The sequence below is a fragment of the Tamandua tetradactyla genome, chromosome 6 (assembly GCF_023851605.1).
Source record: "Tamandua tetradactyla isolate mTamTet1 chromosome 6, mTamTet1.pri, whole genome shotgun sequence".
NCBI lineage: Eukaryota > Metazoa > Chordata > Mammalia > Pilosa > Myrmecophagidae > Tamandua > Tamandua tetradactyla.
In genome coordinates, this window is record NC_135332.1 from 63,816,761 (window position 1) to 63,839,267 (window position 22,507).

Genomic DNA, 22,507 nt, shown 5'->3' on the forward strand with positions numbered 1-22,507 from the left:
TGCCTGTGACTCAGTTCCCTCATCTGTCAAATGGGAACAACAGTAATACCTTCACAGCATCGTCGTGGAGATGAAATAATATGAGTCAATACTGGAGAAAGAGAGGACTCTCCATAACTAGATCTTGGGAAAGTTTTTCATCTAACTCTTTGTCACAGTTTACTCACCCATAAAAGGGTATAAATACCACCCTACAAGGGCACTGGGAAGGTTATAGGAAAAAATGCTCTAAGGTACACGGCTAGGCGTCTGGCTCACAATAAGCGCTCAAAAAAGGTAACAAAAGAGTTATGTCTAAAGACTGGTCACTTTCCTCACAAAATAATTCTGAACCACAGAAATATCACAGACATCATTACCTGATGACAATGCAAGAAAACTAGAAATGAGTAACAATACTGGGAAACAGCAAAAACAAAGTCCCAGCTCATGGACATGTAAAGATTCTCTTTGAAACAATTTTGAAATCTAAGATGAAATCAAAACCCAAACAGCAAAATATCTGGAAAACGCCAGAAATGAAACAGTATAAATCAGAATGCGTGGAATATGATTAAAGCAGTGAGATGAGAGAAAATAAATGTCGGAAGGATCAGATATTTGTTTTTTTTTAAACATACCCGACGGAAACCAAAAAAAATAAGTTAAGAAAATAAAAACATAAATGATTAAAAAAATAATACCCTTGGAATGGGGAAGGTCTTTCTAAGTCAAGTCACAAGACCTAGAAGCCATATGAGAAAAGATCACGGTACAGGAAAGCAATGAGAAAACAGATATACAAGGGAAAAATCCAGCAACAACAAAACAAAAACAAAATGAAAAGATAAAATACTGCCCAGGGTAATCGCCTGCAATTTAAATAACAGAGGGTTAATTTCCCAAAAATGTAAAGAACGTTTATTAACCAATCAATAAGAACAAGACCAGAAAATGGGTAGAGGACATGAGTTGATCAATTCTAAGGAAATAAGTCACAAATGATTGATACGCACATATTTTAAATGCTCACTCAACCTTGCCCATAAAGCAATGTAAATTAAAAACAAAATATTCTCTCTCACCAGACAGTTATAATTTCAGAATCTGATAACACATAGTGCTGATAAGAGTTTATGAGAACAGGCACTCAGAGGCAATTGGTAGCTATAATCTCTCTGGAAGGCCATTTGGAAATATCCATGAAAATTAGACTCCACATCTTTTTTTCTGCATATACAAACCTGGTGTTGGTCTCTCCCTCTCCCACGCACACACACACACACGTGCGTGCATACATACACACACACACGCGCGCGCGCACACACCACATTGCTGGCACGGGAAAACACAAAGAGACTCTCCAAAAGTCCTACAAGATCAATTAGAGGGATGATGAAATAAATGTGGATACATCCATACAATTGGATACTGGTCAAACTTTCAAGAGTCTGATGTGCATGAATGGATGGGTTAAAGATTTAACATAACAAAAGACAGCAACATTCAAGATATATGAATTAAAATTAGTTCAGAACATGGAGTACATGATCCAATTTACATAAATTTAAATGTAAATATTTAAAAATATTTTAAACACTAGGAAGTGCTGATGGTGATTATTTCTGACAAATAAGATTTTTTTTTTTCTTTTTTGGCATGGGTAGGCCCCAGGAATTGAGCCTAGGTCTCCGGCATGGCAGGCAAGAATTCTGCCACTGAGCTACCATTGCACCGCCCAATTTCTGACAAATAGGATTTTATATTCCTGTGTGTGGCTTAGTTTTTCCCATGTATTGATATTGTTTTTATAACCATTTTATTATCTAATAACTTAGTAAACGGAACTAATTAAAAAAAAATCTTTCTCCTTCCTGGGTTCCCTCTTCTCATTCCCAATAAGTATATTATGCTTTCTCCTTCTGGATCTGATAGTTATTGTGCATTAAGAGATCTGAGTTATTAAATGCTGAGCTTATGCCACATTATTTTGTTACTGATTTATTTCTATACCACTTTATTTAAAAAGGTTTCTAAAGTGGGATGCTTCATTGTGTAATGGAATTAACTGTAATAGCCTCATTGGAAGTTGAGGGGAAACCTGTCTAGTGACGATCTCATCCAAACCCTAATTCAACAGCACACATGCTAACCTTGGAAGGCGACTTGCATGTAGTGACATTTCGTTTCTTTTAAAAAAATATTTTGTTTTTCATGACATCTCTTGTGCAGTCTAACTTTTGCCACCAGATGGAAGCAGAACCCATGAACAGAATGCGAATGCGTTCATTTCATTAAACAAAATGTTTGCCTCCTTCCCTGAGCCCCCGAGTTCTGGGTGCACGGAGGAGCTTCGTCCATCTCCTGGTCAGAGATTCAGGACTTGGGCATGAAAGAGCCACTACTGGGGGAGCACGTAAAGAATCATCAAACCACCATGGTCTGGAAGCAGCCTCCCTGTCCACCCGCACCACCCCCAGCCTTCCTTTGAAGGGAGAGGAAACTGGATGCTCCTTGGAGATGAAGGCAGGAAGTTCTCCCTTCTGCAACCCTCCAGAACAGAGAGCGCCTTCCCGGGGACCTCTCAGCCTGCCCCGTCTCCTTCTGGTACTTCTACAACCAGCTAAGGACGCTCAGAAGCGGGCAGCGTGGCGGCCCCAGCACTCACCAGCCTGCGTGGACTTCCTTCGTGCCTTCTTGATGTCCTCTTCCGTCTTGTTGCTGAGCTTGATCTCCAGCTGCTGGGTCTTCACCTCGAGGTCCCTCTGCCGCTCCGTGAGGGCTTTTCGTGCCTGGGGTCAGATGGGGGAGAAGCTGCCCACAGAGCCGAGAGCCGGGAGGGGCCCTCGAGGGCCTCCTTTCTCTAGTTCCTAATTTCCCCGGGGATTTTTTCACAGCTGAGGTCAAAAGGGCTTAGAGAGACCCGGGACCTGGAGGAACATCACCCAGCTAGCTGATGACACTGCAGACCCGGCAGCTTAGGTCTTCCCACCCCTGCCCAGTGCTCTTTTATTATTATTATTTAATTTTTATTCTGATAACCCAGAAACAATATAATACATTGTGCATTTTAACTACTCTCAGGCAGGCACTGGGAATTGAACCCGGGTCTCCGGCATGGCAGGCGAGAACTCTCCCTGCTGAGCCACCGTGGCCCACCCTTCCCACTCCTCTTTCCTGCATCTTAACGTGGTTTAGAGCAAGACTCTCACGTCACATTTTCACTGCAACACAGGCACCTCTAGGAGACCCAACACGCCTAAACTCCCAGGCCCCCAGGGTTGGATGGGACACAGAGGCCAGCTATATCCTCTCCCTTCAGGTTGGCAGCACCAGCCACCCCATTCCAGAGCAACAAGGCTCATCCCTCTTGCTGCCCCCATGGGTGCCTGCCCACCTCTCTCAGTCCTTCTCGGCAGGCAAGGCTTGGGGTGCCAGCGGCAGTGGACACCCCAGATGGCACTGGGGTCAGCACCCTGCAGCGGCTCTTTCTTCCAGGGTTGGGCATCAGCAGCTCCCCTGGGGGTCCCACCACCCACAGCTCTGCCATTCCCCAAGTTGGAAGGTGAGCCTCTGGGCATCAGTCAGAGAAGGACTTGGGAGAGAACCTGCCAGGTGAGGGCCATTAGAGGGTGCCAGGTCCAAGGCCTGGTATCCCCTGAAAGCCTGGGTCTGCCTTGTCTCATGGGCCCACCTCCCCCAGCCTCACTCGAGCTCCCCCTGCATTGCAGCCCCTCCTCACCCTCACTGCCCCTGCAGGAAATTCACCCATGTAGAGATGGGAAGCCGCTCCTACCTGCCCGCTGGCTGGGTGGAGACGCCCCGGCATGACCTTAGGACTTGTACCTCTCTCTTGATCCCATCCCATGGAGGACAAAGTCCTCCGCTGCTGGGTTTCTCAGCACTCCCCCCAACCCCTCTTCTCCAGCAGGGCCCCATCTTCCCACCCTCCAGCCCTGCAGCTACGCCCCGGGGCTCACCTTCTCCACTGAGGCATAGCGGCTGGCCAGCTGCTTGCGGAGGTCAGTGATGTGGTGGTCACACTTCTTCATGTCTTTCTTGAAGTTCTCTCGGAAGTTCATTAGGGGCTTCTCCACCTCACTGTGGAGCTGCCAAGGAGAGGGGTGGGGTGGGGGCACACATTTAGGACTCCAGAGGATCGGTGGCAAGCACATGCAGGGAGGGGTGGCACTCCCAGCGTTCTCCATCTGTTTCTTTCCTTCCCTCTTTCCCAACCTATGCTGCTTTTTAAAGAAAATAATTTTTTTGTAAAAGTTCTTTTTTTTTAGTTAGGAACATGAGATTTATTTTATAAGACTACCCCTCCCGCAGGTATGGGTGGAGTGGGGGATGGGGGTCCTGTAAGAAGAGGCCCCTTACTGGGTCTTAGCTTTGGCAAATCCCCTTGGCTCACGGGCCCTGTTCTCGCATCTACAGAATGAACGGGTTGGAGCCTGTGAAGCTCACCCAGATTTCCCATCAGCCAATTCCTTCCTCTTCTGAGCTTCCAGTTTGGGATACAGATGTGCTCAGCTGTCTGATCCTTTTCTTTCCATATGGAGCTTTCTTGGGGGCAGAAACCACGCCCCTCCTCTGGGCCCCAGAGCGCTCAGCACAGTGGCTGCCCCATCTAACTCAATAAGGAGCTGCAGGATAATTCCAGGTAATCAGACAGCCTCGGGACTTGTCCGTTCATTCAACATTCACCATGTGCCGGCTGCTGAGAATGACGGAGGCCCAACCCTCAAGGAATTCATGGCCAGAGCTTCTCAGGGCCACTCCCTTAAGCTGCACCCTGCTTTGCTCACTGTCCTGGTCCAGATGGAGAGACAGGGACATGTCTCATCTCCAGGAGACAGCACCGAGGAGCCTGCCTCTATGCTGAGGGCAGAGATGGAGAGCTCTGCCCAGAGAAGAGCTGGGTGACACTGGGGTTTCGAGCGTTCTCCATCTGTTTCCTTCCTTCCCTCTTTCCCAACCTACGCTGCTTTTTAAAGAAAACAATTTTTCTTAAAAGTTCTTTTTTTTTTAGTTAGGAACATGAGATTTATTTTATAAGAAAGAAGATAAATGTGCACCTGCTTTGATCAAAACCAGGTGAATGGCCTAGGGCCCTCCCTGACCTGGCCTCCTGGAGCTGCACCCCCTACCCTTTTCCAAGACGCCTCGGCCTCTCTAGGGCCCTGCTGATGTGGGCCCCTTGGCTTTCCCAATTTGGCTTCCTGGGGTTCCAGCTACTTGACCTCTTTAGAGTCCCCCTACCCCCCAGTCCGACTCACTCTCCCAGGACTCCACTGACTTGGCTTCCTCGGCACCCCCCACCCCAACTTGGCCTCCCAGAGTTCCCCAACTCAGCTTCCCAGGTCCTACAACCCAGACTCTTGGGATCGCCTCTAGCCCCTAACTCTGCCTTATACAGACCCGGCCTGACTCGGTCTCCAGTTGCCCCAGAAGTGCCTCAGGGGAGCTCGGCTGAGAACCCTGGGACAGACGCGTGCGCCCTCTGAGATCCGGTGCTTTCTCTCCTCTTCCTCGTCGCCACACTTGCTTCAGTGCCTTTTACTGTGGCTCTAAGGACTTCGATGCCCTTTATTCCAAACAAGCCCCTTACAAGTGACCATGCACTCAGAGGGGTCAGGGGCCGAACTGGCCACTGCCCTCATCTGCCCTGTGCACGGCTTGTTGAGACAATGACAAAAAACCACAGCGCCCCATCCCCTGGGGGACAAAGAGCCAACTTCGCTGTCAGTGACGGTCCCAGACCAAGAGTGGCCATCCAAACGCCCCTCCTTCCTGTGACTGGAGATGTCTGGCATTAGCTGTAGGATTTCTCATACTATTTGCAGACCCTCTAGAAGTTTTCCTTTCATAGGAAGACGCCCCCATCTGGTGGCAGTTTGTAAGATGCTGCAAACCTTCTCGAGAGTGAACACCCCCTTTTCAGACATCGGCTGAGTAGGAAGAACGCAGCAGAGCTTTGCTGCCCTGGGGACCTCCTCCTGACTGGGGGGCCATGGGACTAACTCAGTAAATTTGGGGTCTCTTTCTTAGTGCCTAGGAAGCCCATGACTGCCAGATTTTAATGTCCCCAGAAGTGACCTGGATGGGCTTTTCAAAATTAAGGATTCTTGGGGTTCCACCCCAGGCTCTGTGGTTTGGGGAAGGACCAAAGAACCTTCCAAAAGACCAAAATGTTTTTCCAAATCTCATTCTGGAATCTCAACACTTTCAGCTGTCAGGGGTGATTCAACTCCTTCAAATCAACACCCATGAATCCCCTATCTCTGTATTCTGAGTACTTATAAAGGACTTTTTTTTCTTTAAAAAAGTTGACTTGGTATCTTTTTTGACTTGTCCTTAACTTTTAGGCATCTCTGTCTGTTCCTGAAAGTTTGTCTTTGTGACCATCGGGCTGGCCTGTTGTCGAAACGTCTTTTAATAGAAGGCAACTTCCATCTCAGACCCAAGGCTACTGGAGATATCCATGTGTTTTTTCAGAACTCTTTCATTCCTGGCTTTTTTTTTTCTTTCATCTCATACACATCAGAAGAGAATATGAATGTTCAAATTGGAAGGAATTTCACAGATTATCTAGCTCGGTGTTTTTCAGATGGTGGGCTGCTAAGAGCTGTGAAATCAAGTTAACAGCCATAATGGATGGACTCGTGCACCCAACAGAGACACGTTCAATCCCTAACCCCACCAGTGAATGAGCTCATTTGTAAACAGGGTCTCTGAAGATCCTATAAGTTAAAGTGAGGCTAAATGATATCAGGGTGGGCCTTTATCCAACATGTCAGGATTCCTTAGAAGCACAGGGAGTCTGAACACTGTGGTATGACACAGGAAACAGAGGGCCAGGTGGTGGAGGCAGAAACTGAGGTCCGGCTGCCTGGGAGGCCACCACCAGGGTGCCACAAACTTCAGAGAAAAACCTGATCCTGTGACCACCTTGATTACGGATTTCTTGTAGCCAAAACCATGGCATGATAAATTCCTGCAGTTTAAGCCAACCAGCCTGTGGCATTTGTTATCGCAGTCCTGGCTGACTGAGACAGTGGGTTCAGACCAGCTTTTTGATGAAAATGGAACAGATGAATAGAACATGCAAGAGTGCATTTTAGGGAGTAGGTTAAATACTGTTTTGTGAAGAAAAACTATATATTTTTTGGCTATATATGTGTGTTGGATATATGTGTTCTGCATTGCACGTAAAACGTATTCCTTACAGCAGGTCACCGGCCAGTAAGTCTGAAAGACGCTAATCTGGTCCAAACCCTTCCTTTTGCACATGAACTTGAGGCCCAGAGATGTGCAGTGTCTCGTCCAAAGTCACAAAGCCTGTTAGTAACAGCACTGAGCTAGGACTCATGTCTCCTGACTCCCAGGGTCCCCCAAATCTTTGGACTAAACGCCCAGCCCCTACTGGACGCTTAGGTTTCCCCCCACTAGTATGAGTTTTTCTCTTCTCCCCTCCTTAGTTGGCATCATGTGTAACTTCCCTCTGTATACAGCGATCATATTTCTTTGACAGCCTGTTGCTATTAACAATGGCTTGAGCCAGTAGCCTAGAAAAGCCTGCAAGATTGCCTTAACGAAATTGCATTTCTTAAAAAGCTTTTACTCCTGACACAGAAATCGGAGCAGAATTTCAATCAGCCTTTTGGAGCAGACATTTACAATGGGTTTTGCACATATGGAGCCATATTACCCACGCAGACTAATCAATCTTGCAAGCCCCTTTCATCTCAAGGAGAAGCACAGAGATCACAGGCCATTACTAGGACAGTCTGGGCCCCTCCAGCAGGGGAAAGCAGCAGCGGCTGTCAGAGAAAAGTCTACTAGGCAAGTAAGTACATCCTCCACGAGGCTCCCCTCGGTTGAATGATAAAGTCTGTCTAGACTCGTGAACTCTGGGACTGAGACGTTCTGAGCATCTGGGCGACCAGCCTGGGCCACCCTGGAGAGGCCCATAGGAGGGCAGAACGCTGCTCAGTAACTGGGTACTGTGTCTTAAATGGTTAAAGGAAAGGTCTGGGGATCCAGCCTCCAATTCACTCAGTCCCTTCTTTCGCTCCCTTTAATAGCCATCTTAGTCTTCCCGCTGCTATGACAAACCCCCACAAGAGGTTGGCTTCACAACAGGCATTTTTTGGCTCACGGTGTCAAAGCCTAGAAGGTTGGCTTCCTCCTCGGGCCTAAAGCTTTCTGGCTGGATGGCAAGCCTTGGGTGCCTGGGGATTTCCCTCACATGGCGATTTCCTTTCTCTTTTCTTGCAGGTTCTGTTGCCTTTGGCGTCTCTCTCTTCCCTGTGACTTTCCCTCTTTATAAGGCTTCCAGTAAAAGGATTAAGACCCACTCTCATTCATTCGGGCCACACCTTAACTAAAGGTGGGGCCCATTTATTATGGGTTTGTATACGCAGGAAAGCGATGACGATCAAGAACGGGGTTTTGGGGGAGTATATAAATCAATCTACCCATGACAGCACAAGCCCACTTAGCTATGTGACCGTGGGCTATGATTTAATCTCCTTGCTCCCTCCTCCTCTGTGAAATCGAGATGGCTATTTGCATGGTGGTTGGTTAAATCGAGGAAATAGATTCTGTCAAGTACTTCACCAACTAGACCACTTACATCAACACTCTCTTGACTGATGGTGTTTGTAGAGTGCTTCTGTTGAGGACTCTACAAACAAGCAAGAATCAAGGGTCCCACCAGGATTCCAGGGAATCCAGCAGGCGACATTTCAGATGCTCACAGACCCAGCTGGCTCTCGTCAATTAGGCAGCCTTCCCACTCATCTCTCCAGTCAATGGAGGTTTCTACCACTGGCAGAGAACTCAGCCTTTGGGGGCAAGTACAGGAGAATGGAGACCCTAGGAAGGCACTACCCATGATCTGCAGCTTAAAAATAACTTGATGCTTTGTGTGCAAGGCGAGAGAGAAGCCAATTCACAGAGCTCTCTCCTCTCCCAGTGCTCAAGTGGCAATTTGTGCTTGGAGTAAGGAGGTTAGTGTGCCGTTAGCTGAGGGAAGTCTCACTCACATCTGGGTGTCTGGGGTACGAACATCCTTTAGAGGCAGGGAGCTGTTAATAGCACTGTTTCTTCCTCCTGCACCAGCTCTTTCCATTTATAAAGCTTTGTTCTTCCTTCAGTCCCTGGGGTAGGGGTGGGGGATTGAGGTGGGGAGACTGATTCCTGCCCTCAAAGAGTTCACATGACCTGGAATCCCAAAGCAGAGAACTGCAGTTGCACTGAGAATAGTCCTAGGGAAGACAGAGGACCAGTGAGGGCTGAATGCAGAATTCCCAGAAAGGAGCAACTATCTTTGGGGATGCTACCTTCAAGTCATAAAGGAGGTAATGAGAGTGTGTAATTTAAAGAGAGTTGAAGCCCTTTTCCCAAATGCCCTCTCTGGCTACACTGTGAGACCAGTGATGATGAGAGGGCAGAGGGAAGAGAGGGGACCCCATGTAGGCAAAGGTCACTATGAGATGGTTCCACTTTCAAGTGCCTCTATTCCTCTAAAAGACAAGCATGCTGTGCTAGCAGTCATACACACTTTAGTGTGAATTATTTCACTTAAGACCTCTCACCTATTTTTTAACTTAAAAAGTAGTTGAGAACCTGAGAGGGAAGGGATTTGAAATTATAAGCTGGGCAGTGGGGAAGGAGAGAGTCATTCAGAAACATGGGGAAATCTTGAGAGAAAGCAGGTCTGAAAAGACAGAGGTGGGGAGGTGGGTGGGGGAAAAGGAGATAATCAGAGGGCTCCATTTGGTTTCAAATTCAGCATCTACCATGTAGGTACCAGGCACCATCCTATGTACTGATGACAGAGGGAACAAAACAGAAACCTCCCTGTCCTCAAGAAAGTAATGATGCTAGGGTCTTTAGAATCAAATACAAAGGTCATTACTTCATTCTGAAGTCTTGCAACAACAAACAGACAAACGAACAAACCTTTCCTTTGGGATAGGCCGGTATTTGGTTATTTGGATATTCCACATCAAAAGGAGGTGGAAAATTCCAACTGTTCCTTTGAAAGTCTGGCTAAAAGAGACAGGGATTTCATCAGGCAGGGGTTCCACCCAAGAAGCTGAGGCGCCCAGCCTCACCATGCAGAGATGTGCAGCCAGCGACACATGAGCTAGCTCATGCCGGCTCACAGAAGCTGAATGTGAAACTTTCAGGAATTCTGTAGCTGGCTGCTAAGCATGGTCATTGTTAAAAATTAAATTATGTGTCATAAAGGGGGAAAAGAAGTGGAATGAATAAAGTATCAGTGGCAGAGAGAGTTCAAATAGAGTCCAGAGGCTACTCTGGAGGTTGTTTTTACTCAAGCCTTGGGTAGACCCTGCTACCTATCATAACCTGTCAACCCCCAACCAGGACCATTCTGGCCAGTCCTAAAGAACACCTAGGACAATATATAAGATTCCACAAGGGTTCCAGGCACTACAGTAACTTGCCAGAAACCTACAAGCTCCAGATGGGTCCCTGGTCCAGAGAAGTCCTGACACCTAGCCCAGCCTCTCCCGAACATCAGATAGTTCCATCTTCCTACCCCATATTAGTGACAGACCCTTCCAATATGAAAAATTTAGAATTGTCATAGCCCAAACAACCCCGAAGAGAGGTATGGAAAGATCAAAGATGGTGGTGGAGTTATACATAGAAGATACAACTTAATAAATGAATAAGAATGCTGAATCATTACATTGACATCTCTTTCGGTCTCCAGTATTTTAGAGCAGCTAGAAGTAAAAACCTAAAATTGCGGAATTGTAACCCATATGAAACTCTGAAATATGTTCTACAACTAATTGTGGTGCTGTGCTTTAAAATTTATAGCTTTTTTGTATATATGTTATTTTTCACAAAAAAAGAAGGAAAAAAAGTTGATTGTGATGATAAAAAAATACTTAAGCCCTCTAGCCTCCTATATTCTGGAGTAGCTAGAAGAAAAAAATCTGAGAGGATCATATGGTAGCCCATGACAAGCTCTGGGATCTGTCCTGTAACTACTTGTGGAAGAGTGCTTTGAAAACAATTGCTTTTTTATTTCTTTGCTTTGTAGACATGTTATAACATACAATAAAAAAGTCTAAAAAATAAAAATTATGTGAACTTCCAACAGAGTAAATATTCAAAACTCCCCCCCCTTCCTACATTTTGCTGCCATTCATGCTCTTGGGGTTACTTATGGTGACCGTGTCTGTGGGGTGGGGAACAATCTCACGGCGAGCTGCAGCCCCCTCCCCTTCCCTCTCCCTTCCCCCCCCTCCCCTCCCCTTCCCTCCTCCCCTCCCCCCTCCCCCGCATTCAGGACACCATATTGGGAGCTTGAAACTGGTGCCACAGATTGGCAAACGCTACACCCTGGAGAGAGGGCTGCTCAACATGTACCGGCACTCGACCGTGTACATTTATGGGAAGGGTTACCTTGGCGGAGAACTTGAGGTGCACTTCCGCCTCGTCTGCAAGGCTCTTCTTCACCTGGGCCCATGCTTCTCCCAGGGAGCTGCAACGTGAAGGCGACCGTCAGGCTCAGAGGTGGCCAGAGAGGCAGCCCCAGACTCAGGCCAGGGACCAGCGTCCCCCTGAGGCAGGGGTGCAGATGGGAGGGTCTCTACCCCCTGGCTCAGGGAGGCATGTCACACCCAAGACTTTGGACTTGGCTGGAGCAGAGACCAGGCACAGACAACTCGAGCATGTCACTCCAACCCAAAAGGGCAGATGAACCACCCGAAGCCAACGGGAATACCCCTGGGAGCAGGCAGTCAAATAGCTGGAGGCTCACAAGAAACTAGGGGAGGTGTGAGAGGCCACCAAGCCTCAGCTGCAACGAGGGCCCTGGTGTTGAGGGCAATGGCCATCTCCATCATCCTTCCTTCACCCCATGCTGGTTTGTGGATGAGGGGTGCAAGTACCTGCTGGTAAATCAACGTAGGAGAACAGATTCCTTTTAGGAATAAGCCCTTCTCAAGAGGAAGGTGCCACGTCTTCCTGCTTACACGCAAATCTCTAGATGTCTGACTTCTAGGAGAGGCAAAGACGGACAAGCCCGGATTCAGTGACCTCTCAGATCTGCTTACACAGCAGAGAAATCTTTCCATCACCATCCCCTAGAGCCTGGCTGTCCGTAGTACAGATTCTCTCCTCTGGGGTGTCAGCCCAGACACAGTCTATCAGAAAATGGCAAAGTTCTTTAAGTGAAATCATTTTTCTACTCCTAGGGCATGTTTTAAGTGGAAGGAGTCTCCTGAAGTCCCCGGGACTTTCAAATGTAGCCCCCCCCCCATGCTTTCCTCATTATTTTGGACTCTTTAACCTTGTTGACCTTCCAATGATACCCCTATTTCCTTTCTGGAGACCTCTTAAACTCAGCCAGTAACTCCAGGCTGAATGTTCAGTTGACTTAATTTCATCAAAAAGCCACTTCCCCCAAGGAATTCATTAAACTTGAGTGGCAAAAGCTGATTGAAAGACAACCCGCTGTGAGGCTTCTGGGTTGTGAGCAGAGTGGCCAGTAACTAAGAGACGCTCAACAGCACAGATCCCTTTGATCCTCCTCTAGGCCTGACTGGCTGTGGTTCGGGCTTAGGCAATGGTGGACATTTATGGGGAAACGACTGGCTGATTTTATCGAGGAGTCCAAAGTACAGAAAGCCTCCCTCGGGGGATCCCACCAGAGAACAGTCGTAGTGAAGATGGGACAACCCAGCTGGTGGCATCTGCCTCGGTGGGACGGCCTGAGCTTCCAGAAGTTGAACTGGGGCACTCTGCATCTCGAGGGTGGGGGTGGGGGGCTGGGCTCCCCACCAGATTCAGCAGGTGGGTGGGAGGAAGATGGGTGCAGAAGCCACGGGGTCACACACACCCGTGGGAGAGAATACAAAGTCCAGTAACACATTCACACATCGACGCTCAGTTGGCTGCCTCACATGGCCCATCGTGATTCATGGGGGCATGACTACGGTGCTCTTTTTAACAAACGATGCCAAGATAACTGTGCACTCAGATGGGAAAAAATGAACCTTGACCTTGACCTTATGCCATACACTCAAATGACCTCAAAATGGACCACAGATCTAAAATTAGAGCCAACACCTCAGAAGCTAACACGGGACAGCCTAGGGCACTTGATTAAAGGGTGAGGAGAAGGTTCTGTCCCTGCTGCTGAACGACTGACTAGCACAGCCTTTGGGAAGCAAAAACGAGAGCTTCAGAAGCCCAAAGGGCCCTGGTGGTGGTGGGGGGGGTGCTGAGTTTATGGGGCACACACGTCTTTTCTCCAGAGCCCAGACTTCACCAGGTGCAGGGCATATGGGAAATAACTGGACCACTGACTGCTACCACTGAGAGTGGTGATCTGAGGACTTGGAAGGAAAGAAGAAAGCATGATGTTATGCTCCAGGCAACAGGCTCAGTCCCACCTTCCGGCTGGGCACTCACAGGTGGGAAGAAATCCCTGCAAGCACTGAGGTGCTCCTACAGGCACCGATACTTTCCACTCCAGACCCCCCATGTACACCTCATTCCCAGCCCCCAGCCCTTCCCCTGTATTCCAGGTGCCTTGGAGCCACTTCACAATCTAGAACAATGCAGATCATTCTCTCATGTGAACACAGCTTTGACATCTATTAAGATGTTAATGGAAAAAAAAATCTCTGATATGTTCCAGTATACAGGTTGAGGCATGCCAAATCAAAATGCACGTGACTGTCACAACTGTTAACCAGGAGAGGCCAAAATCCCATTTCCATTCCACATAGGAGGAAAACTAAGTGCAGAATAAATAAATCAATTCTGTTTATTTACCAATGGGCACATGTCCCATAAAATCTAATTTGGACATAGCTCTGAAATCGCCAAAGCAGCTCAAGTCTCTGCATGGAATCGGCATCTTCCTAGACTCCCCAAATTTCTAGGCTCTGGCAGTGTGATTTGAATGTTTCAAATTGGACAAGGTTAAATTTCCAAAACTGGGTCTAAGTACAAAATAGTGCAGCTGCATACTAGGTGCAAAGGGTGGGGAGGGGACCTCGTGTCCACTAGCCAAGGCCTGTGGGTGGAAGTGTGCACACAGGGTTAACGTGGACAGGCGAGGGTGGACGGGGCATGCACGGGTTGTGTGTGTGAACCATGGATGCGTGTGTGAGCTTGCATTGGAGAGCCTCTCTATGTGCGTGTGTGCACGGCCCAGTGGTGCACGCGGATTTGCAGAGCTCGGGCTGCTCCAGTCAGGGGCATATGTTGAGCGTGTTGGCAGAACGGAGTGTCCCTGGCAGCAGCCCAGGCTGCGGAGGTGGAAGCTGGAAGATTCCAGAGTGGCTCAGTGGTCACGGGGCATGGAGATAATTAGGAAAGCCCCTTTCCAGGCTGGAGGGGCGACTCCCCCCAGGGCCCTGTGCAGAAGGAGGCTGGCACTAACCTCACCGAGTCTGCCGAGGAGACACTGGCCTGCTGGACCCACTTGTGACCACTGGGATGGTTTAAAACCATCAGAGGAGGCCGCTTGGCTGCACGGCCAGCCCTGCAGAGCTCTAATGAGAGCCACATTTGGTTGGGAAGACCTCAGTCCCCTGAAGGCTTTCAACCCAAAAAAGGCAGATTTGGACTTGTTTAACCTAACAGCTGACAGCCACCATCGTCCCATGGTAGAACATCCTTCTTTGTTGGGAACTCACTTCCCATTGTAGGAGGAATTCAAACAGACACTGCATTGGAGGGGGTTGGAAGAGAGAGTTGACTTCTGGGGACCCTTTCAACTCTAATCTCCCAAGAGTTCTTTTTAACAGAAGGAGCAGAAGGAGAGAAGGAGCTTTCTCTCTCACTAGGAGAGAAAGGCCCAGCCTCATCCTAGCCCAGGTCCTGTTCAATGAGGCCAGGACCACCCTGACTACAGGTTGGGTGCTGGGAGACAAGGACCCTCTCGCACCCTAATGGCCTAAGAGGAAGGGTGACAGGGGTAGGTGTCAGGGGCCTGGTGCCCAGACGCCAGGGGACAGGGCAGGAGGGTTCTGGCATTCTCTAGCATCTGACAGGAGGGTCCTCGGCCACAAGAGACGTGACATTGTGGAGGTGACCACCTCGAGCCCAGCCTATGGGGACTTCTCTGTCCAAAATGGTCCAATACTAGTGGTCAGTGGAGTAAGAACCCGGGTGAAAGGGAGCCACCCTTCCTAGGTAGCCCCTTGTCCTTCCTACTCCCATCACACCCCTCTCAACTCACCCCTCCTCCTGTGCCGCCAAGGAATTCTGAGACAGCTTGGCTAAGTTTTTTGCATATTCTTCTTCAATCTTTATCCTGCAAAGCAAGAAAACCCAACATGTCAGTTCTCCGGTGCTAGGTCATGGATCTAAACAGCAATTTGCTGCTTATTAGCTGTGAGCAGAAAACACGGGTCCAAAACCACTGTGAGCACAAAGGTCTTGTCTGTCCATCTGATAATTATTTGTAATTATGTGTTGAGGAAACGAAGTAAAAAGGGAACTGCCTGAACCTCTGTCTCTTCATCTGCAAAAATGGGATATTTCTCTTAGGTCCGTGTTGACTAAGAGCTGTCCTTTGCACAGCTCCTAGCTCTGGCCTGGATACACGGGAGACCCTTATATGAGCAAATTGCAGCTTGTGACGGAGCACAATGGGATGCCCCAGGGCTGCATTGTCAACCTCACTCCCTCCCAAAGCCAGAAACTCTGCGTTTAGACCCTCCAAGCTGGCCTTGGCCCCTCTAAGGCAGGGACACATCTTCCGATGGCCTCCCAGTCCCAATGCCCCCATCGTCGAGCCCACAGGGCACATGGATTTCTATGGAAACTGGGCAATGCCCACAGCAGCTCATTCCATTTCCTTGGAGATGACACTTGCTTTTGATTTCGCTTCCAGCAGGCAGGCCCTCGACACACTTTTCAGACTACCCTCCGGGGAGTGTCCTGGATTATCAGGCACATCCGGGGTAAGTGCGCTGTCAGAGGGACTTTCCACTACCCGAGGGGCAGCTGGGTGGCGGCAGGAGGCAGAAGGAGCTGGGCGTGTGGGACTCGGGGCTGGCTGAGGCAGGGGTCTCCGAGGGTGCCTGGTCCCCCACCCTGTGGGGCCTTAGGAGCTCCTTTGCCTGCAGCACCAGGCTCCCCGTCTGCCCAGCCACTGATGTAGGGAGAGTACAGCACAAACCACCACGGCAACATTTTGAGGAATAACTGTTTCCTGGTTTGGCACCATGAGACTCACAATTTCCATCCTGCTCTTAGGCTTTGTTCTCTCCCACTCCCATTAGTCACTAGGGTCTCTTGAGTCGAACTTCCATCCATCGTCTGCCTCTGTCACTTCCTTTCCAGACCCTCATAGGACTGCAGGGGCCACCAACATGCAGCCCCTCTTTCCCTTCACATGTGGTCATGAGGTCTCGCTAGAAAGCAGATCTAACCACGTCACACTCCTGGCTGAAAGTCCTCCTAAAGGCTCCTCAATGCCAACCTCGCCGGAGCCAAACACCCATACCAAGCAGATAGGGTGCCTCCTGCCTCCAAACCTCACCTCCAGTACCGTCCGCCTGCATCACCTCCCTCCATTCCTGCCTCACCTTCCCCAATCCTGTGTCACCTCCCCTTCCCCCTCCCCCAATCCTGCCTCAACTCCCTGTCTGCATCACCTCCCATGCCTGAGTCATCTCCCTGCTGTGTCACCACCTTCCCTACCCCTGCCCACTAGCCAGGTGCATTCCCAGCCCTGAAAAGGCCCTCCTTGCAACATCCCAAGGGCGGGCAAGGAAAGACAAAAGCATTTTCTAGGGAAGGCCAGAGTTGTCCAAAGTGGCAGATTCTACTTATTTGGCAACACGACATTTTTTCTGAAATTGTAGACCAGAAGCATATTCAAACTTGGACTTTTACAGCCATTGGCCTGTTCACCCATTCTCTACGATTGTCTTCTCATACCTGAGCTAGATAGCCTCTCAGTTTCCGACCAGATTAGCATGTCCAAAAATAAAGATATAAGTATACAAACAGGAAACAGACCCTCCGAAGGAAGGAGGTGCTTTAAAATGCCAAAGCATTATACTTTGATTGTTGTTATAATTAAGAGTAATATTTTAAAAATACATTGCCATTTGCCATGATTATTTTCATATGCCTTAGAGGCTTCAGAAGGAAAGCTGTGTTTGTGTCGGCTGTCTCAGGACTCCGAGAGGGACAGAGGGTGAAAGCAGAAAGCTGCCATTCCTTCCTTCAACAATCGGAACTTTTTCATCTCTTTATCATTTCCCCTGGTCCCAGCAGACTGAATATATTGTCCCCTCATCTATCTTCCCAAGCCCTCAGAAAAACCTATCAAGACACTTACATAATTTACTTGTCTGTCACCCCCATGAGACTGTGAGCTTCCTGGAGGCAAGATGGGGGTGGGGTGGGGTGGGCTCGGAATCCTCAGGTCTGGGGCACAGTTTTGGCTCAAAGCTGAACTAAAAGTTAATATTCCCTTTTTTGTTACAGCCAGGGACAGTGCTTCAAACGAGGAGCAGATAGGTAGGTAAAGGAATGAAGCAGATCATTGGGGGACAATAGAGAGTGGGGGATAATAGGGAGTGGTGGGGACTATGGCAAAAGGGGAACACACTCCCTCTACAGGGAACAACTTTACTCCAGCTACTTGTTGCATGAGAGATGCTGAGCTGCCGCCGCCAGACCTTCTGCTTTCCCAAGAGATGGAGAGAATGTAAAGTCTACCAACTTTTTTAAACTGCTGTTTCAAATCTTGACAAATACTGCATGGGCCAAAGCAACGCATGTGCTAAGCAGACTCGTCCCAGGGTCATGAGTCTCTGGCTCCAGCATTATGCTCCCTTGGCGCTAGCTGCCTCATGCCCACATCCCAGCACCAACCCGTGCCCACTGCTCATTCCCCTGGCGTGAAGGGGCCATGGAGGGCACTGCCAGCAGTCCCCAGAGCTGGGATTCCCAGACTTCACCTTTCCCGGATGAATTCTGACATTTCCTTCTGCATCTGTTTGCCCTTCAGTTGTTTCTGAAGCAGCAGCTCAAACCCCGCCACGGTGCCGTTGCCCTGAGGGTCCTTCTTATCTGCCTGGAAAGGAAACAGAAGTGGGAGAATTTGGGTGGCAGGTAGGCTCTGGAGCCAGCAGAGAATGGAGTGTAGGGACAGCGGCCCGGTAACCCCTGATTCCAGGTAACCCCGATTCCAGCCCAAGAGGGAGGGCGGGACCATGGTCTCGGCTGCTCTAATTCGATGTCTCTCTCCCTAGCATTTGTGGTGCTTTCCAATGCTGAATCCCTTCCAGCTGCTGCCAGCCCATCTAGTGTCTCTGAAAACCATGCATCTCAACTCCTCTGCCCTAGGAAAGAGGGGACAGAGAGCGAGTGCGTCTGCATCCAAACCTCCACTCTCCCAGCACTGCCAAGTTGCTGGTGGTAGAGGCTGACTTTCCAGCTGGGCTTTCTGACTCTAAGTTGCAAGAGTCTGTGACCCGGGGGGACAGGTGCTCCCAAGTTCAGTCATCCTGTCTCCTATCAGCTTCTTGCACGGGCTCGGCAGCAATATCCTCCAATTTTTGCATATATATACAAGATCGGTATGGGTTAAAAAAGAACAAAATAAGATCACAGTGGCTGCAAGGGACACCGGATGGAAGTGAAGCCAAAGCAGGAGAGGACTGGCTGAAGGGTTGAGATTGCAGCAGGGAGACCTCAGCAAAGTTCTTTACTCAAACTAAGCCTGAGCCTCTCTGTAAAACGGGGGCGGTGATGGCACCCATCTCCGATGCCTATTTCAGGATAAGAGGGTATGCGTAATGAGCCTACCACAATGCTTAGCACATAGTAAGTGCTCAATTAACGGTATCTATTATTATTTACTTCTACATAACAGTCAGGACCTGTGGAGACGGCCAAGTCAATGAGGGGGTGTACAGCACCCAATCCATTTTGCAAATATAATTTTAATTATTAAAATTTTCTAAAATTTCCAAACACTCTATACATATCCAGCAACAACCCTCCCTCATCTTTGCTCCCAATCGCTGGTAACCTCTAATCTTTCTGTCTCTACCAATTTGGTACTTTGAGCTATTTCACGGAACAGCCATCACATAGCATTTATCCTCATTGTACCTTGCTTTTTGTGCTCAGTGAAATGTTTTCAAGGCTCATTCGTGTTGCAGCGTGTCTCAGAACTTCATTTCTTTTTATGGCTGAGTAATACTCCACAGAGCACCTATGTCACAAATTGGTTTAGCCTTTCACTTGTGGATGGACATCTGGGTTGCTTTTCCACCTTTCGGCTATTGTGGATAACGCTGCCCTGAATATCGGTGCCCAGTATCTGCTTGTGTCTCTGTCCCACTTTCTCTGGGTACAGACCCAACTGCCGGGTCATATGGTAACACAATGTTTAACTTTTTTGAAGGACAGCCATCCTGCTTTCCATAGTGGCTGCACCATTAAAAAAATTTTTTTTTTAATTTCCAAATGAAATGCTTTTATTGTTTGTTTTGTCTGCACTCTCAAGCATGCCTAAATGTCCCTTTTCTCCATCCCCCCACCTTCTGCCTCCTGCCCGGAAGCCTTCCCTGATAGGATATTCATTGCAGGCCTCTGTCCCCTGGGCCCATGACTGCTGGAGAACAGATTCCGCCCCTTCCCCAGACCTCTAGCCGTCCTGACTGCTGACGGCAACCTCTGCCATGACAGCGTTTCCCCACCAGGGGTCCCGAGTCAAGGCTGTGATACTTTGTGAAAGGAGCTGAAAGCAGGTCCTTGGAGATCACAGCAAGGTCTCAGCGTGAGAACAGAGACTCGGCATCTGGAAAGACCCCAGTTCCATTCTCAGCTCAGCCACTGTGTGACCCGGGCAAGTCTTTCCAATCCTAGGGAGAGGCGCCTGCCTTTGAAATAGGGGTGAGCTGGCTCTGTAAAGGTCCCTTCCAGATCAGACATTAAAAGAGAGGGGAAAGGAAAGGGGTTGGGAGTCACCTGGAGAATCCCATTTACCACGTTATCAACGCTCCCTCTACTACCCAATGCAGGGTCTCTGACTCGCTGCCCTGACCTGAGACCCTCAGGGCACACTCCAAATGCTTCTTGAGACAGGGAAGCATTAGGAGTCTCATGGGACAAACCAGGTCATAACGGAGCTGCTGCCACTGAAAATTTTCTCTCTGTAGGTTTCAGATTAGTGCATTTCACTGTTATGATTGTTATGCATTGTGAGACAAACAGAAAAAGAAAAATTATATAAAATCCATAATTTTTAGAATATAAAACCCACCTCCCTGGCCATGCTGAGAGATGGGGCGGACACCAGGGAAACCTGATGAGGAGAAATGGATTTTCACTGACAGCGTGAGAGAAATTTCTATTAAGGGAAAAGGCCTTGATGGTGAGGGAGACAAAATCCCAGAATAAGTATGCAGAGGTCCCTGGAAAGCCTGAATCAAGATGAAAACTCCCAAGTCTCGCTTTCTGGGCGGCTGCTGATGGGCGGGCAGGCTCCCACGCGCCCCCACCAGCTCCCCAAGGCTCCCGGAAGCTCCCCCGTGCTGGTCTCAAGCTTGCAGGATGCCCCCTCCAGGGACTCGAATGACTCGCCTCCCTTTTAGGGACGAGGTGTCCAAACCCAGAACTTCTGTCTCTGCTATTCCCACCGTCTCTCCTGCACCCACCCGCTCACTTTTACTCCTGCCTGCTTACTGGCCGCTCTGCACGATGCACACGACCCCCAGATCACTTCCTATTTTTGCTTAAAATCTTCCACCATTTTCCCACTGCAAACAGAACAAAACCCAACTTGCCCACCAGGGCTGATAAGGTCTTGTCCACTCTGACCCCTGCCCTACCCCACCCCTCCGAGCTCCCCTCCCCAGGTCTATGGGATGCCAAAACCCAAGCTCTTTTTATAAGGCTTTGCTTTCTTGGCACTGCTATTTACCCTGGAAAATGTTCCTTTCCAGTTCCATAGTAGTAGCCTTACCCATAGGGAAACGGTTAAACATGTACCCTGGAAGAACCCCTCGGCCCTGATATTTACAGCTGGAGCAGTTTACTGGGCAAAAGGAGCTCTTTGGATATGTTCTAAGGTGTGAGTGATTTGGCGGAGAGAAAAAGACACTTTTGATCCGAGTTAGCAAATGTGAAAAAAAAAGGCAGATAATCCATTCTGCATGAGGATGGAGGGGAAAATTGTTTTATTTTATTGACTGATGGTTCCTCAGGGTCTCTGGAAAAGTTTCAGAACCTCAGAATTATTAAAGCTTGTGGAAAAGCCTCCAATCCTTGAACTTGAGCTCTTCTGATTTTGATGGAAACAATGAGGTCCCAGGAGGCGAAGGGACCTGGCCAAGGTCTCCCAAACCAGGGAGACAGCAGGTCGAGAGCCCCAATTCATTCATTCCAGCCTCCTGAAATGATTCTAGTCTCCTGCCTTGGGTGAACCTCAAAAGGAAGCTATCCATAGCTGACCTACCATCCAGCTGGGGTTACTGCCGGCTGTGACTCCCGGGCGTCTGCAAATGGCCTGGACCCAAGAGGGTCTGAGATTCCCGCTCTGGATGCTAAATCTACCCCATCACTTTATTTTTTATTTTTATTTTTGCATGGGCAGGCACCAGGAATCGAAGCCAGGTCTCCGGCATGGCAGGCAAGAACTCTACTTGCTGAGCTACCGTGGCCCGCCCTACCCCGTCGCTTTACGTTTCAACAGGAGCGATCCTTCCCCTCCAGCCCCTCGCAGGTACCCACTCCTGGGTCATCGGGGACCACAGCGTGGGGGGAAACTGAGGTACCACTTACCCAGAAGTAGTCGCAGTAGCTCCACTCGGTGGGTTTCAGCAGCTGCTGCTCGGGCATCGTGTCTGGGTGAGGGAACGTCACACAGTTTATCTGTTAGGGGGAGGGAGGGAGGGAGAGAAAATATGACTTCACCCGAGGGTTAGGAGGGCCCGGGCAGGCCTATTCCCCAGGCAGCATGGCACTGAAGAAGCCACTCCTTGGGGCCAGCCTGACAACACATGTATGATGATCCTGAGAACACATGTATGAGATCTTCACACGCTCCCATGGCTGGCGTTTCAACCGAGGGACACCCATCCAGGAAATCAGTACAGCCTCTGTGGAGGGCAGTGTCACAAGATCTATGCAAATTCCAAACACTGAAAGCCTTCGACCCAGCAACCTCACTTCTAAAACTCTACCCTGCAGATGTACACAAGCCGTTCCTCTCCAGCACGGCTGTAGCTGCCAGAGGCTGGACTGCAACTCCACAGCCTATCAGCAGGGGGCGGCCAAACAATTAGGAGACAGATGGGCATCTACGGGAATTGTGTCAAGGGTAAAATCCAAAGCAAGTAAGTTCTCATGTACTGATAAAGTGTGCCAGGATACAGCGCTAGGTGAGAGAAAAAAAAAAGCAAGGTATAGAACACTATTCACAGTATGCTATTTATGAAAAGAAAAAAAGTGTGTTTGTGGGGTATAGCTACAATTGGTTATTTATGTAAGG

At 49.0% G+C, this 22,507-nt stretch overlaps 1 protein-coding gene across 8 annotated transcripts in view; it reads right to left on the minus strand.

Moving 5' to 3' along the window:
* The window catches only part of GAS7 (growth arrest specific 7), a 224,255-nt gene that overhangs the window by 10,817 nt on the left and 190,931 nt on the right, over positions 1-22,507 (minus strand). For all 8 annotated transcript variants that reach the window (XM_077165966.1, XM_077165967.1, XM_077165969.1 and 5 more), the window contains 6 exons: positions 21,799-21,888; positions 17,964-18,079; positions 15,224-15,298; positions 11,431-11,509; positions 3,960-4,088; positions 2,648-2,771 (listed from right to left, as the gene is read on the minus strand). In XM_077165966.1, the coding sequence (XP_077022081.1) occupies positions 2,648-2,771; positions 3,960-4,088; positions 11,431-11,509; positions 15,224-15,298; positions 17,964-18,079; positions 21,799-21,888 (613 nt within the window). The remainder of the gene's footprint in view (positions 1-2,647; positions 2,772-3,959; positions 4,089-11,430; positions 11,510-15,223; positions 15,299-17,963; positions 18,080-21,798; positions 21,889-22,507) is intronic.